The sequence below is a fragment of the Rhinolophus hipposideros genome (assembly GCF_964194185.1).
Source record: "Rhinolophus hipposideros genome assembly, chromosome: 15".
In the NCBI taxonomy this organism is placed as follows: domain Eukaryota; kingdom Metazoa; phylum Chordata; class Mammalia; order Chiroptera; family Rhinolophidae; genus Rhinolophus; species Rhinolophus hipposideros.
In genome coordinates this window covers 63,700,022-63,717,931 of record NC_138061.1, presented here as the reverse complement: position 1 = coordinate 63,717,931, position 17,910 = coordinate 63,700,022, and the positions used below count along the sequence as shown (strand labels likewise).

Genomic DNA, 17,910 nt, shown 5'->3' with positions numbered 1-17,910 from the left:
AAAGTACATGCTGCATTTTTTTTAATTGGTAAATAAAATGCTGGCAAATTTGTTGCAAAATGGATGACTTTGTCTATTAATGGCTGAAGTGTAAGATTTTCAAAGCAATTGGAAATAATGTATTAATAGATGTAAAACATGCAGGCACCTTGACAGCTCTATTCCACTGATATTCACTCTTACACAATGTCTGATAGCCACCCATCTAATTACAACAATATAGTCATATGAAACACATAATGGTTATGTATTTGTCAAAATTAACTGAAATGGAATAAATAGTCCAATGTTTCTGAATCTTTATCAGTTTAGGCCAAAAAAATACATAATTAACTGTCACTTTCAAAAATGAATTTTAAAATGATGAGTCTGAAGCATATAGACTTCCTAGAAGGGAACTGAAGGGCAGGGAGGTGGGCAGCTAATCCTTAGAGGCAAATGCTCAGCAAAGGATCAAGACTCTTGGGAGTCAGGGAAGGATCTACCTGTGCCAGGCAATGTTCTCAGTGCCAGCTGTCAGGCCAGGCGTGGGGAGGGGTGGCCAGTGGCCTAGGAATCAAGAGACCATCCTGTCTTCTAGCCCTGCCTCAGAGTGTACTAACTGGGTGACTTCAGCAGAACTCTTGATGTACTCTCGTCCTTTTCTTCCATTATCGTGATGGGGATGATGATGGTGATGATGATGGTGACGATGATGTTGATGGTGATGGTGGTGATGAGGATGGTGGTGATGATGGTGGTGATGATGGTGGTGATGAGGATGGTGATGGTGATGGTGACGATGATGGTGGTGATGAGGATGGTGATGGTGATGGTGACGATGATGTTGATGGTGATGGTGGTGATGAGGATGGTGGTGATGATGGTGGTGATGATGGTGGTGATGAGGATGGTGATGGTGATGGTGACGATGATGGTGATGGTGATGGTGGTGAAGATGGTGATGGTGATGGTGATGGTGGTGATGATGGTGGTGATGAGGATGGTGGTGATGATGGTGGTGATGAGGATGGTGATGAGGATGGTGGTGATGAGGATGGTGGTGATGAGGATGGTGGTGATGATAGCAGTGAGTATATGAATATCTGTGGTATACCATGCTCTGGGCTACCATATATTAATTTCCAAATATGGCAGGTACTATTTTTATCCTCACATAGATGGGTAGAAGAGTTATTTCCCCAAGGTTCCTGGGAACAAAGCTTGGATTTGAACTCTGGAGGTCTAGTATCTGAGCCCAGGTGCTTAAGCACTACAAAATATTCCCTTTCAAAATGAAAGACAAGGAAGGGTGTGGACTAACTCATCTCCAAGTTCTCCAGTTCTACCATGTTTTGATTCTAGCTACGTAAACACATATGGGCTAGCAAATTTTTAAGTATTACTTGCAAAGCTGTTTTCCTGAGGATTAACTCCCACCCACATCCCTTCTCCAAACACACACACACACTGAAATGTCAATTCAGCAAGAGTAAGGATCTGGACTGACTTGCTCAGCACCACATCCTTGGATCAAGGAAGTGTTAAGCACATAGTAGGTGCTAAACAAACAGTTGTTGAATAAATGACTCCAGGGTAAAGGTAAAGAAGGCAGTCAGTGGGATAGAGTTAATGGAATTTTATGATTATACATTGTTTTGAAAGTTAATTGAAGGCAGATACTTCTTTTTCCAACCTGGAAAAATAAACTAAGTAACTAACAGTAAATGGAAGAAGAATTTGGCAAACCTTTTCCTTGATAGATGTTATTTAAGCTAACCACTTCTCCATTCTATTGTCTGCCAAGTACGGGACATCAAAATCAGTAATTGTCACAACTGCCAAAACAATAACAATTGTACTATGGCAATGGTGGCAAAAGGAGTTGATTGTAATTATACCAAATCTGTTTCGAGTTACTCATGCCCGTTAAATATTTGCATCAGAATATCTTAGAGCAAGGTCTGCTATATCAGGTGTAGAGAATACAATTTTCTTTCTGACTAGTGCAGGAAACATGCTGCAGAAAGCTGACTCGGAGATGCTCCACTTTTCATTAAGAAAGGTTTTCATACCGCACCCTGTATGAGGCAACCACATGCCAAGTCACTCTTCCTGGAGCTACTTACTCAGAGGACAGATGAAGTTGGGAGGAAGATATTACATTGAGTAGCATCTCCAGCAACTGGTTTCTGAGCCAGATTGTCTTTCCAGATGTTTGGCTTCCAGCTACAAAAAAGGAAGTTTAGGTTTGAGAGAAAACGGATGTAAAGAGATATCATATTTGCTGCAGTAAGCAATCATATTCACCAAATGCTTATTTCACGCAGGAATTGGGGCATGGATGGGATTCTAAATTTTGGTATTCAATTCTAGACTTCAATACAATACTTTCAGATTTTTTTAGGAAATGTTCCTAAAGTTCCCTTTAACTAGAGATGTTTTCAATGCTCCCCATCTCCCCCAAAATCCTAAAAATGATAAGATGAAATTTATCTTCCAGTAAAAGAAAGTTTTTAATTATCATAGGCTGTAACATTTCCTGAACTATGTGCTGGGTATAATACGAGGCATTGGGAGCACAGTGTGAAGACTATGGTCCTCAATCTTGGTTCCTGCTCTCAACGTGCTTCCGGGCTAGGCCTTTGACATGTCGGTGGTGCAGTAGAAATAGAGCTTGAATCACAGCAAAAGGAATAGAGACCCAGTGGGAGAAGAAACTTTACATCTGAATGTTATCATAGCCTCAAAGGACATGTTATCACTGTCTTAAGAGAAAATGTTTTTTAGATGAAAGTTTCAGAATAGAGTCCATGTAAGAAGGAGGGCTGATTAAGTAAGCTCACTGTTGACTATTTTCCATTCATTCATTCATTCATTCATTCATTCATTCATTCCCTTGTTTGGCCAGTTATTTTACAACCAAAGCAGGGCACAGCTACCATGCTGCAGAAATAGAGCTGACAGGCAGCTTGAAGGAGTGGAATCATACTCCCCTCCATTTGGAGTCTGTCCCCATCTCTTGTTAAGATCCTAATTTCTCTGAGCCTCAGCTTCCTCATCTACAAATTGGCAATGGTAATTCCTACTTTTCAATGTTGATCTAAGGAGAAGAGAGAACTTAACTAGATTGAGCTACGCTGTCTAGGAGAAGCTTCTGCAATGAGGAGAAGTTCTATATCTCCCCGGTCCATGCAGTAACCACCAGCCTACGTCCTTATCAAGCACTTGGAATGTGGCTAGTGTGATGGAGGAACTGAATTGTTGACTGCATTTAATTTCAATGAATTAAAAATGCAAATGGTCACATGAGACTCAAGGCTCTCATCTTGGACAGCACAGAGCTGGAGGGCCCGGGACAGAGCAGACAGTAGTCTCGTCTGGTGCGATGGGGGAGTGGGAGTGGGGCCAATATTCCCCCCGAGGGAACAGCACCTGCAAAGCATGGCAGAGGGCAGGCCATCACACAGTGGGACCTGCCAGTGGTCAGAGTGCTGAAATCAGGGCTCATCGAGGTGGCAAAGGCGGGGAGATTGAACCAGGAATGTAGGCAGGGGCTGCAGCATGAAGGATCCCACCTGCTGGTCTACAGGGAACTGAGTTTTATCCTGGAAGCTATTCCAGGTTGGGAAGGAAGAATGTACATTTGAATGTGATTTGTGACTCTAATCCTAAAACTATGACCTCACAAGCCACTATTTGGGAATAACTGCTCAGCTGTGCGTGCTTTCTCCTTCTGTTGCCTCAGCTTTTCCCCCTACAGAACGGCCCCACAAGGTGTGGCTCTCAGTGGGGCCGTGAGGGTCGCCAGCCGGCTTCGGACTGGCTTCTGGGAAAGGTCTTCTCACCAGGCACGGAGGGCTCTGGGGCTCTGTCCACACAGATCTGCCTCTCGTCCACCGATGAAGGTTTGAGGGTATACACAACAAACACCGCGACTCTGAATGCAGAGAGAAGGACACACTCAATGGTGGGCTCAGCCATGTCTGCTGAAGTTTTTCTACACAGATCCACCAAATGCAGCTTCAAGGGAGGTTCCGAGGGGAATCACGTCATTTGTGATCATGTAATATTTCCAAGGACTTCTAAAATCTTCCAGGATTCATCAGAGCAGTTAACTCTGGCTCTGCCAGGTCAACAGAACAGATAGTGATGATGGAAAGACTAAATGGTATGCCAGCTGGAACTGTCCTTTGGGAAGGCAGACATGTGGGATTGTCAGCTGGTGGCAGTGGCTATGCTCACAGAACATCTTGAATTCTTGACACAGTAGGTGTTTCTGAGCACTGAGGGCAGTGGACACAGAGTCCTGCCGGGGAGTCTTGCACACCCACCCTTTTACTCAAAGCTCGGCCCTGCCCAGAACCCCCTTTGAAGGTTCCAAGGAATAGAACCTGCCACTGCATTGAGGGGTAGTGATAATGGGTTGAGTGTGGTCAGGAGAGCTGGGGCCAATATTCCCTCATAAATGGGTCCCAAGGCTCTGCCCTTCCCCCTGGGAAGCTTGTGTGGTACCTGAGAAAATCCTGGATGCTGAAGTAGCCCCTCAGCTGACAACTCAGGATGGCAATGATGATGGGGATCTTGCAGGGGGTGAGGCCTGGCTCATTGAAGAGGAAGACGAGCTTCGGTATAAGCTGTGCCTGGTGAGCAACTTCAGCATTCCGGGGTCCTTCCCTGGTGAGCACATGAAAAAGGCAGTAAAAGCTTTTACTGGAATGAACCAAATTTTCTGTGTTTCTGCTAGAAAGGTTTTCCAAGCTGAGCTTGCTCTGTGGCCCTCTGACTCCAATGCTCACTTGGCAACTCATCAAAATGCTGTCAGACACCCATCAAATATGTGTCTGCCAAGGACCAGAGTCACTCAGGGGAAAGTCTTCTATACCCTTCCATTCCCCGGAAGCTGCCTTCAAAGACAAACCCCAATTATCGACTTTTAAATTCCGAGCCTCAGGGAAAACTAATGGTGGTCTCAGAAAACTCAGAACAAAGCCAGCAGACTCACGAGTGACCACCAGCACTTCCCACCAGCCAGGGGCACGGGGACCTTGGCGCGCCTGTCTGCTGTGCACTCTTCCTGCCCGCTCCAAACCACAAAGTGAGGTACACACCAGCGGGAGTCAAAGGGGAACCAGGCAGAATTCAAGTACCCACAGCCCCTCCTTAGGAAAATCACAATGCCATTTCCAGTAAATTCTACTCCCCCCATGAAAACAGCCCCCGGGGTAAATGCTCACCTCTTAGAAAACAACAGGTACAGACAGTGGAAAATAGGTGGGGGGGAGATGAGGGAGGAGGGTAAGTTTGGGTAGATTGTTCCTTCTTAAACTCTCTTTTTAGTACTAATATGCTAAATTCTGCCAAGCTCCACATCTCTGACACAAAACAGAGGCAGAGCCGGCCCAGTTGTGTGTGTGACATGTGTCCATTGCCTATAAGCCCCACTGTCTTTCATGAGCTTTCTCATCACAGCATTGAGCAGCCTGATTTTCCGTATTCCTTCTCTATGGGACTGTGTCATACTCTTCTCCAAAATTCCAGCTCTAAGAACCAGTGTGAAATGGAGTGAGTTTATAGTACATCCTCGTATGTAGTCATGAATGACTGAAGGAAAAGATGTTTACAAATACTTTCAAAACACTGAAGGTGCTAATGACCGCTGGAATATCCAGACCCATTGAGGAGCGGGTGAATGTGGGGGACGTCGACATGTTGGCTCCCCTGCCTTCCTTCTCCCTTATTCTGACCACAGTCCCAGGTTTTCTTTGGGAACCACTTTCTAACTTCCCTCCACCCACCCCAGAGGTGAAGTTATGCTCCCAGCCTGGCAGCGTGACCCAGGTGGCCGGTGAGACTGCATCCTATTCCTAGGACCATGGGGTAAATGAAGCCCTCTCTGCTGACTGTGCTGAGAGGAGGAAAAGCTCTGAGGAGCTGCCCAGCACCCACCCTGCAGCCACAGAATGCCTGCTGAAATGTTACCAGCAAGAAAGAAAACATAGGTGAGAATGGTGACAGATCTCAGATAAAATAATGTGAGTGCCACCCAGCCATGGGGAAAGATCCACCTATTCAATTGTATGAGCCATAAATTCCCTCTTTGTCCACTTCCTTTCTCCCTCCCCCTTCCTTTCCTCCTTTTCTTTCTTCCCTAAATTGGTTGAAGTTGTAACCAAAGAGCCTTGACTGATTCAAAAAGTGACATGGAAAAGTCACTTAGAGGGAAAATGAGTCGGGAGGCAAATGGGACCCTGACAAGGGTTCTCCTTTGCTGGCCACACTTGCTGAGCCCTGTGGAGGTGCTAGCTGCCAGGGCTAGATAGGCCCCTCCCAAGGCCCAAAACCAGCAGGGGAGACAGTTGTGCCCCCATACGTGAGCCGCTGGGAAGGGCATTGCTATAACCTGAAATGTTCGTTTCCCCACACACATGCTTATGTTGAAACATAATCTTCAGGATGATAGTAATTGGGAGGTGACTAGGTCACGAGGGTGGAGCCCTCCTGAATGGGATTAGTGCCCTTATAAAAGACACCCCAGAAAGCTCCCTGGTCCCTTCCACCAGGTGAAATTATAATAAGAAGACAGCCATTTAGAAAACAGGGAGTGGGGTCGTCCCCAGACACTGAATCTGCCAGCACCTTGATCTTGGACTTCTCAGCCTCTAGGACAGTGAGAAATAAATAAATGTTGTTTATAAGGCACCCAGTCTATCGTATTTTTGTTAGAGCAGCCTGAGCAGTCCAAGGCAGATGTGCTGCCACCAGGAACCCAGTGCTCTGGGAGTGGCCGAGGGCTGTGGTTGCCGAGCCACGGGCTAATCTGCTCTCAGTCCCTGTTCTTGGCATGAAGCGTTGGGATCTAATGCCCAGGCGGCCAAAGCCCAGCCTACCTTGGTGATCGAAGGATTTCCACAAGATGAGAAAAGAAGGAGAGCTCCAGGTTGTCTGCAGCATTCATCCAGAGCTGGAAGACAACAAACACAGCGAAACCAAGGCGTGTGTGAAAACGGGTTTCCAGGCAGTGTGAGCACATAGGATGCCAGATGTGGTCACTTTGGCTTCTAGTCACAACCACAATTTACCACCTACGGAATCAGATCAAATTTCTCTTCTTTCTTCTTTCTTTTTCTTTCTTTCTTTTATTTTTTTTCTTTTTTCCTTCTTTTTTGTTTTGTTTGTCTTTTTCTTCTAATTTTTCTCATGTAAGATCTCACAGAGAATCTGATTGGCCTAGCTAATTCTGTCATGCTGGGACACATCTTAAGGCAATCAGTTTATTAAGTGGCTATTCTCATCCACCCTCTGAAACATCCAATCATGTTATCTGCTGAGTCTGTAGGCATATAGTCATATGGTCTTCATAGACTGTTCCTTGAATTAGGGATATGGATGGAAAACTTATAAACATGGTATAACTCCTCAGATATTCCATATCAACCAGTACCTCGTCCTAGATGCCCATCAAAGCAGAACCTAATATGAAGACTTGCATGCAGATTGTTTGTTTGGGGAATGAGCTGCAGGGGATGGGTGTGCTGGACAAGGGGAGTGACACAGAGAAGACAGAAAAGCCAGTGCAAATATGTGTTATGGTGTCAGTCATTGCTACGGGCGAGAAGATGCTCCATCAGCTGAGAACTTCTGAGCTGCTCAATGAAATGTGTCTCAGTACTGCCTGCTTTAGGGATGAAGAGAAGAAGCGTTTATCTATCTTCTCCCTCTTGTCATGGTTGGCTCTGTGGGCATCAACTTCCCACTTATGAGTTGTACATACTCGTATGTGAGTGCAGATCAGGTTCTGCAGGTGTCCCTTGCCACAGGTCAGAAGTAGGGTGTCCAGGCGGGAATTCCCACCCACTCTCAGGAACCCCTTTCACTTTCCCATTCCCAAATCCTGAGAAAAGTCAGGAATGGGAAAGTGAAAAAAAACTCCTGAGAATGGGCGGGAACTCCTGCCCGGAAACCCTAGTCAGAAGAACCCCAGACAGAAATGGAGAGGTATACCGCACAGGCCAGGTTGAGGCGCTTAATGATCACACCTGTGCACAGTTGTTTGGGAATGTGGCCGACATGGTTTGCAGAGAAGAAAATAGCTATTACATCTCCTGTCTCTCTTTTAACTGCTACTCCTGTAGTGAGCCCACTTCAATTCTTGCACAGAATGTTTTAGTCTACCTTCCAGTTTACCCAGTTCCCATCTATTTACTATAGCATCTCCGAAACAGTTAAAACCTGATGATATTATTATGGTTATTAATGCCGTTTTGTTTATACTTCTTAAAAAATCTGTATTCTTTTAGAAAACAAAATTCCCGTATTTGCAAGGCTTCAAACAAACGTAAGATATTTTCTTTGTTTGCCTCTTGCTCTCTGTGCCTGTTTCTCTTCCAAGACTTGCATACTAATCTGGATTCAAACCTTTGTGCAAATGTCACTTCTTCTGCAAAATCAGACCCAGCTTCTTCTGATATCTTCTGTGCCCCAACGGCAAATGCTACATTATGACAAAGTCATCTGTCTTGCCATGAGAGCACAAATTCCTTCTAAGTACCAGATAGTATTTCCTTAGGCACTGCTAGGTCCTGGTACCATGTCAGACCAAATCTCTTGACAGCTGGAATGTAGAGAGCTCCTTCCCCCAGGTAGGGGGAGACGGGAGCTCAAACACCACTCCTTTCCTCCCCATCTCTCCTGCTACCTGGCACTTCATCGTGGGTCTAGAGTCCAAACAAGGATACCTGCGCTCACCAATATCTGCCCGGCCCTGAGCCCTGCAGCTGTGTACACACACCAAATGCATCTCATCCTGAAAGGCAAATGCCAGTAGTCCTGCTTTAGAGATGAGAAAATAGAGGCTGAGACAGACCAGTTGAGTGACGGGTTCCATTCGCTACCAGCAAGCGGTAAAACTGAAATTTGAAGCTGGGTCTCACCTTTCTGGTTTGTTTTTTTTTTGTTGTTGTTGTTTTTTAATTATTATTATTTTTTTAATTTATTGGGGTGACATTTGTTACTAAAATTACATAGATTTCAGGTGTACACCTTTCTGGTTTTATACTAGAATGACACACCCAGTTTGTGCCTGCAGCACTTTCTTCGTGAAAGCTGCAGCACAGCCCACGTTCCCTTCTCCTGTACAGCAGAACTGTGAGTGACACAGGTGTGAAATGCATTGAGATTCCCAAAGAGAAGGTTATCACTCGGGTTGTCTTAATTCATAGTAAACAAAATACAGCTGCTCGCTACCCTCAGGACCAAGCTGATGAGCCTTCATGTCTGGTTTCTACTTCCCTTTAAAGAGCTTTACTATTTCTTACCTCTAAATGCTGACTTTTCCTAAGGCCCAAATCGAGAAAGTTCAGACATGAGATTATAATAGTGCATTCATACAGCAGCAAAGAGGGCTCACATTTACAAATGATACCATTTGCTGGAGGTAAGAAGTGCCATGCAAAGCCCTACAATGATATAATTTGCATTTAGTAGATGAGAGGAGTGAGGCTGGGAGACAGCCTAAGTTACTTGCCTGGCGCCCCACGTTTATAATATTATTGGCAGAGACTGGCTTCAAAGCCTGGCCTGTCTAACCAGGGAACCCATTCTCTTGCCTCCGCCCTGTGTTCCCCAACATGCATCTCCTGCAGACAGTGACCCACAGGGTCAAAAATCAACCTCACTTGAACAAAGCAGGGGGCTATGACCCCATGCTCTTGCTTACAAGCAAAGCAGAAGAGCCTCGGTGGACCCAAGTTTGTCAGGAGGCCCGTGAAGGCAGACAGCACCCCTGTCTCATCCCCAGGGCCAAGCATCACACCTGCCACATGGTGGGCACTTCATAAGAATCCATTAATTTTTTTAAGAGTGAATGCAAAGGAAATGAAGGTAAAATCAGTGGATTGCTCTTCAGCCAGAAACAGGCTGACAGATTTTCAGCCCCTGTAATCACAGCCACATGTCAGTACACACAGAGGTAGGGCAGCTGCCATTTGGAAGTGCTGGTGTGGGCTGATGTGCTTCCAGTGGGGTTAGGGGTACGCAGTCATGGCCCCTCAAGGTACACGCTAGTAGGACACCAGGAGCTCTGCACACTTGGAACACTCATTCATGAAGTCAGTTACTGAACAAATGATATGCCAGGTTCAATGCTGGGAGCTGGAAAACCTGAGAAAGTAAGACATGAACCTCCCAGTCTAGACTGCTGCTGTGTCCCTTCCCCGTCCCCCAGAAGCATATCCCCCATCTCCTTGGCAGAGCATTAGGACAGTAAGAAGTTGCCACGGTACATTTGAGGCTGCCTAATTCACTTGGAAATTAGTTTACATAATACCATGTATCTGAATTTTGGAAAACATAGATAATTGAATCTGTTGTTTGTTATCCTGTCACATAACCCCTGTACTAAGGACTGCAGTGAGATGTCTGGATTAGGTTTATTTGAATATCAAATGGATAATGTGTCAAAATTTGCCCTGTTCCCACCCCTGAGACCACCTCACTTTCAGAATGAGCAGGTCCGTCCCTTCTTCAAATAACCAAAAGCCTAACATGTGCATACCCTCAACTTCCGGTATCTCCCCTGCTTTACAACTTTTTGCGTCTCCCTGCTTCTCAGCTTCCCCTTCCTTGCCTACCTCTCAACTCTCTGTCCTGGTCATCATGGATCCCACCACTTCTCCTATAACCTGTTTTCTTGTCTCCAACCCTCCTTCTACTTTAAGGACTGGTCCCATCAATAGTTGATTCACTGTAGTTTTGTTTTGTGTTTTTTTTTCAATTCTTGAAATAACTGCTTTATTTAATTTTTTTTTCAATTACAGTTGACATACAATATGATATTAGTTTCAGGTGTACAACATAGTGATTAAACATTTACATAACTTACAAAGTGATCCCCCTGACTAGTCTCCGCCTGGCACTATACCCAGTTATTGCAATACTATTGACTATACTCCCTGTGCTGTACTTTTCATCCCCATGACAGTTTTTATAACTGGCAACTTGTACGTTTTAATCCCGTCACCTTTTGCACCCATCTCCCAACCCCCTCCCAGCTGGCGTCCATCAATTTGTTCTCTGTATCTGTTAGTTTGTTTCTGTTTTGTTTGTTCATTTACTCTGCTTTTCAGATCCACAAAGAGGTGTGATTACCCTTTTTCCACAGCTCCTCCTCCTCGTCCTACAATGAGACTCAAATCTCCTGAAACTTCCTCCCCTCTACGTTCTTCTTTCTTCTTTTCTTCTTCCAAAGCCTGCTGACGGGCTTTGCTTCCATCCTACTCTCCCCTCTTGACCTCAGTTTTTACTGCATTATTAACTCTTCATGAGGCCTGTCACTGAACTCTAAATACAATACCCCTATATACATCGCTGCCCTTATTTTACTTGATAGTGGCAGACAGTTGGGAAACTTTTCTTCTTTGAAATTCTCTCCTCCTAATCTTTAATATTTGTTTTATTTTATTTTGTTTTGCTTTTTTAACTTCTGGTTTCTTGGTTGCTTGCTTTCTTAACCCCAGCTTTAAAAGCACCAGCTCACCTGAGGAAATCGTTTACTTTGGGAGGGTGTGGGGTAGCGCCTACAGCCACTCCAGGAGCAGGCAATGGGAGGATGTGGGCTCCTGCACAGGTAATCCCTGGGCCAGGCTGGTGGCAGGGAAGCCTTGGAGCCAAGCTGCCTAGCACGGAAACTTGGAGCCAAGCTGCCTAGCACAGCATTCTGGAAGAATCATGCCATCTTGCTTGCCAGTGCAGCAAGGCCATTTACGCACACCTCTTTCCCTCCTGTGCACAGGCAGCCCATACGCCAAGCTATGCTGGCTTCTTCCACAATCCTTTCAACTGTTTTCCGGTCCAGGTCCAGCATATGCATTCTGGTCTGGTTCAATTGGCTAAAAATTGAGTCAGGATTTTTATAGCTATATTTATGAACAAGATTGGACCGTACTTTTTCATTTCCCATTCTGTTCTTTTTTTGGTTCTGGTATCAACATTAGGTCCTAAACTAAGCTGGGAGTGCTCCCTTTTTAGTTTCCTGGAAGACAATATAAGACTGGGATGGTCTATTTCCTGACTGGTAGAACTTCCCTATGGATGCCCAGGCCTGGACTTTCCTTGTGGATGTTGTTTGTTCGTAAGCTTTGAAACCTGGATTCCACGTATTTACATAGATGGTTATGGGACCATTTTAGTTTTTATACTTCTTTTTGAGTGAGTTTTGGAAACTGAAATTTTCTTAGAGATTAATCAAATGAGCTAAGTGTTCACATTTATTGGCACAAATGTACTGGTCCTATTTTCCTGTTACCCTTCTCATTGCTCAGTCCTACATGGTTCTTCTTCCCTTTCCTTTCCTAATACAATTTAGTTATGACTCCTGTCTTTTTTTCCTGACCCATCTCAGCAGGTTTGTCCTGTTAGAACCAGTTAGTGGCCTTGTTGATCCTTTCTATGTTTGTTTCTTTCCAATTTAAATAATTCATGTTCTCATCTTTATTTTTCCTTGCTTCTTGCTTAGAATTTTGTTGTTGTTGTTGTTTGGGGTTTTTTTGTTTTTGTTTTATGTGGTGTTTTTTTTTTTCTTTTGGCATTCCAACTTCTTGATCTGAAGCCTCTGTTCATTAACTTAAATGTTCTCTCTCCTAATATACACATTGATGACTATTAATTTTCCTCTATGTCCAGCTTTCAGCAGCCTCCCGCAGTGTTTTGACATATAGTATTTCCTTGTCATTCAGTCCTAACTCACTTCTAATTTGAATTAGATCTCATTGATCCTCTTCTTTATCTCACTGCCTTTGCTGAAATCCACATTTCAAAATCTTCTACCTGGATTTCTACGACCATCTCATGACCTATCTTCCTGCCTGGGGCTCTTGCCACCTAAGTAATAGACCAAATATAAAATATAAAGTTCTAATATGTCGTTCTTTAGTTAACATTCTTAGGTATCAGCAGTTTAGAAAAATGTATCAACAATCTAAAATTTGTACATAAAGCCTTTATTCTAATCATTCAACTCTGATCATTCATACTAAGGATTTTTTTTAAGTAGGGGAACTGTGCGCATAAAAGTGCTGTGTATAACAGCGTTCATCCTGACAGCATATAGAACTAACCTAAGAATTTGACAATAGTGGAATGGTGCAGAAACCAGGAACAACACTGATTATTATTCTGACCTCAGAATAATGCTTGTAAAAGTCTGTAATCAAACTTTAAAAATGTTTATGTTATGTGGGAAAAGGTAGGACTAACTATACTAAGATCATGACTATGATAAATAAATATATATATATATATATATATATATATATATATATATATATATATATATATATATATATAATAGTATACATAGAAAGTACAAAAAAAGGATGCAGTCAACGTCACAAACAGCTGCCTAAGTGTCAGAAATAGGAGTTTCTACCCCCACCCCACTTTTCTCTAATTTAAAACATTCTGTAATAAGTATGTATTATTTTTAATTTAAAAAACGGTTTTTAAAGTACTTCCATGGATCCCAGCATGTTTTGGCTAAAATTCATGCCCTGCAGCTTAGTGTCTTTAGCCCACCTTCTCTCCTTCCCCCTCCAGCCTCATCTCTATTTGCAAGTCTCCCTGCAGGTACCCTCCAGGCCACTTGCTCTCAGTCCCCGTGGTTTCTCTCATCCCTACGTGTGTGCAAACAGCATGCACTGTACCTGGGATGTCCCCTCTGGGTGCACTGAGCCACACTTAGCCCCAGAATCCCCGCTCCATAAAGCTGAACTGACTATTCTCTCATTCCCACTCCCCAGATGCCCTGTGCCTGCCTCACTGACACCCAGCACATTGTAGTGTCACCTCTGTCGTGTCCCAGGCCCAGGCAGCTATGTAGAGGGGTTGCGTCCTGCTTATCACATGTGCTCTGAACAACACCTGTGCCTGACCCCAGTGGGCACTCAGCAAATGATGCTCCGTGAATGGACCTATCCACCCAAAGTTTTGGCAAAACTCCTCACTTAGCCTCAGGAGGGCCCTCAGCATCTTAGTCATCTCTTTAAAGGAGCATTTGTGAACAGCGAAGCACCATTCAAAGGAATTGGGGTACATTTTCTAAAACCCTTACATACAAGTGGTAGGCTACAGTTCTAAAATCCTATGCCAGGTACTATTGGGTTTGACCCACACCCCAGCTTCTGAGGGAGAGAAAACGGTCTCCATTACATGCTCGAGAAGACTAGAACTCAGAGAAATCAAAAGACTTGCCCAAGGCTACACAGCTTATTGGTGGTAGGATTTCATTATAAATTGGGAGCTCTGGACTCTGGGCTCCAAAGCCTTGGAGGTTCTTTCCCCCTTCACAACCACCATAACTATTGAAGAAGTTGACCTGCTGGGTTTAGAGAAAGCTCCAGACTTTCTTTAGCATCACATACTCCTTTGTCTCCAATTTACCTCAAAATTGCAGAGGACGTGCTGGAAGATGCCAACGTTGGTGATGGCAGATGACCCGAAGCTCAGTTCTGCAGTGCCAGCAATGGAGAGAATCAGCTGAAACACTCGATGGTTTAGGAGCGAGGTCTTTTTCCTCAGGAGAAACGCCATTATCTGAATAGGTTAGAACACAGAGCAGTTTGCTCATAAATGAATCTTTAGGACTCTTTCTCCTTCACCGGCTCATTCCTCCCAGCACCTTTGGTCAGCCCAGTCTGCAACCCTCTGCTCTCTGGTGCTACCTCTTTCATTTCTATGTTCTCAGAAGAAAAACATACACCAACTCTGTGGCTGCTTCCCCACTGGGGTCCCCTTTTCTATACTTATGTGACTTGAACTCTCACTAGGGATCCCCTGCTCCTTCCTAAATCTCTTCCCTTGTTTCCAGAATGCCACTCTCTATCTGTCCTGGTTTCCTCCTGTTTCTGAGTGCTCTTTCTCATTTTCCTTACTGGATCCTAGATTTGTAAATGTTGCTGTATCACCAGGAAGCCATCAACTACCCAGAAACCCAGTTACACACATCACTCCCGGTTGCAAACCACCAGATGTGCCATTCTATTGTGCTAGGTCCTAGGAAACTTGCAACACGCAGGCATCCTGACCAGAATGGAGGCACTGGGATTCCAGTGGTCCACACCTATCTCAGAGACTAATAAGATAGAGCCCTTCTGGCCTCATGTCTCTGTTGACCTCAGTCACACAAAAGTCAGGATGCGCAGCCATCCATTGGCATCTGGTTCTTATCTGCCTCATCTGGATTCTCAGCTCAGCTCACCCACAGCTCAGCTCCCCTTGTCTGCATTTGACACAAATCCACCCTTTTCCCCCATCCTGTCAGACATGCTCTTTCAATGTGCCATTGGGAAGTCAGGCTTGGTGTTATGGACTGAATGTTTGTGTCCTCCCAAAACCTGTATGTTGAAACCCTACCCTCCAGTGTGATGGTATTTGGAGGGGGGTCCTTTGGGATGTAATTAGGATTAGATGAGGTCAGGACAGTGGAGCCCTCATGAATGGGATTAGTGCTCTTATAAGAGTCACAAGAGAGCTTGCTTCCTCTCTCTGCTCTCTGCCATGTGAGGATCCAATGAGAAGTTGGCCGTCTGCAATACAGAACGTGGCCCTCACCCAACCTGATCATGCTGGCCCTCTGACCTTGAACTTCCCAAAAAGGTGAGAAAATTACTTTTTGTTGTTTATGAGGTCCCTGGTCTATGGTTTTCTGTTACAGAGGCTCAAACTGACTAAGAACATTGTGATCAGCAAATTCTCAGTATCTTCTCAGATTGTTCAGGTCCGTCCTTTGACATATCTGAAATCTGACGAGTCTTTCCTTCCCCACCAGGTCATAATTAGGATGGCTGAAAGTTGCTTAGAAAAGCCATACTCAGGCTAGCTGCTTCCACTTCACATTAGTAGTGTCAAATGTCAAATTAGTACTCAGTTTGGCCTGACAGTCCAACTCTGTTTGTCTAGTGAGTTGGTTTTCCTGGTCCTAAAGACAATGATGTCATCTTTTCTTCCTCCCCCTACCTTCCTTCCCTTCCACAACCCAACCTCATACTCTGATGAGAAGATAGAAACCATCAGACAAGAACATTGTCACCTTCCCAAAACCATATCAATAAATGTCTGCATTCCATTCGTTCCTCTCACAAGCAAGGTCTCCATCTACCTGGCCTTTAGACTTCACCCTCACCTTCTCAAGGGCACTCTTCCTTGAGATAACTCCTCTGTCCAAGCTTCATCCTTCTCCCTTTGTCACTTCCACCAACAAAAATGCTCTAGTATTTCTCATCTTACAAGTACCCTTCCCTTGACCCCTCGTCCCTCTAGTCCTGACTCCATTTGCTGTTCCTCTCCATAAGCAAACTGCTGGCTCCACATCCTCATGTCACGTTCTTTCTTCATCCCTCCTTGTTGGCTGCTGTCTCCACCTGTCCACCTGTCTCAGAAAGGTCACCAGTGACTTCCAGGTGTCAAATCCAATAGAAACACCTCTGTCCTTAGTTTGCTTTATATTTGTCAGCATTTAGCATTGTTTGACCATACTGGCCTTCTCAAAGCACATTCTTTTTTTTCAGATTCTTTGACAAAATTTCTTTAATTTCTCCTCCCTCTTTCTTCTCAATCTCCTTTGTTAGGTTTTAATAATATTTCCAATCTTTATGTGGTTAGCTCCTTATTTCTTCCTCTTCTCTCTTCTCTCTACTCCTTCTCTTTGATGATTTTATCAATTTCCTTGGATTAAATAGCATCACGATGATACTGATGACTCTCATATTTATACCTCCAGCCTAGCTTGCCCCTCTGAATCTTGAGCCATCTGTCTCACTTGATATTTCACCTTTGATGTCTCACAGACATTTCAGACCTAGTCAGTTCAAATATCTTCCTTCCTTCCCGTCTGCACTCCAGCACACAGCATCACCGACAGCATTGCCTGTGCTGTCTGCCCACACTGCTCGTAAGGATCCCAAGTCTCCCCGGGTCAGGAATGCACTCTCCCATCAGACTGGGTTCTAGCGCAGTCTCCTGCGTAAATATCTCCCCTCTGACCCATGTACCCATCGTCCACACTGGTGCCAAAGGTCATTCTAAACTGTCAATCACTCCACTTCCCTGTTCCAAGACTTCCTATGATTACTCTTCATTTCCAAGATAAAAATCCATGCTCCTTGGAGTGGCAGATTTCTGGTCCTTCCCTCTCTCTCCATCCAGGCTTGCTGTGTAATGGCTCACACTTATCCTTTCTTCCTGGCCATGAGGAAGAACCTGTACTTGATCCCTCACGTATTTTTATGTAAGTCTGGAACACTATCCTCCTTCTTTACCATGCTACGAAAATCCATCTCATAAAATTCAGCTGGATGTCACCAGGTCTGAGAAAAAATGATAAATACGCTTGATAGAAATAACAGATAGAAAGGTTTATGCTCTCATTATGCTGTCATGTCCAATCGGCAAACCAGCAAATGAATACATTGATCAAATTCAGTCCAAGCAAGCTGTTTCATTAAAGACCCTTGTTATCATACTCTGATTCATTCCACAAATCTACTAAACACCTACTGTCTACATGTGATCTTAGGGTGCAGTAATGAACAAGCAGGCCAGTCTTGCCCTCATGGAGCATAGTGTAGCAGGCAAAACAGACCACAGGCATATACAGATCATGCCAATGGGCATGCAGGTTATGAAGAAAAAAGAAGCAAGAAAAGGTATCTAGAAACGGATGAGGTAGGATGGGGGCTCTATTTCATAAAGTGTCAGGGAAGGCAAATAATAATGATACTCTTGTTTCTTTACTCAAACCTGGCATTTCCCACCTCTCCTACCACTGCCCAGCCTCACTTGACTTTCCATGAAGACATAAATATTTTAAATGTTTCTTTTCTAAGCCATAAGAAGAGTTTTTAAATTTCTTTCTTCTGCGACCATGTGTACAGATAT

The 17,910-nt window shown here is 44.3% G+C and overlaps 1 protein-coding gene across 1 annotated transcript in view; it reads right to left on the bottom strand.

Moving 5' to 3' along the window:
* The window catches only part of WDFY4 (WDFY family member 4), a 307,568-nt gene that overhangs the window by 162,390 nt on the left and 127,268 nt on the right, over nt 1–17,910 (bottom strand). Inside the window, exons 24-28 of the mRNA XM_081075021.1 lie at nt 14,416–14,568; nt 6,870–6,943; nt 4,495–4,656; nt 3,828–3,919; nt 2,109–2,208 (exon numbers count right to left, since the gene is read on the bottom strand). Of these exons, the coding sequence (XP_080931147.1) occupies nt 2,109–2,208; nt 3,828–3,919; nt 4,495–4,656; nt 6,870–6,943; nt 14,416–14,568 (581 nt within the window). The remainder of the gene's footprint in view (nt 1–2,108; nt 2,209–3,827; nt 3,920–4,494; nt 4,657–6,869; nt 6,944–14,415; nt 14,569–17,910) is intronic.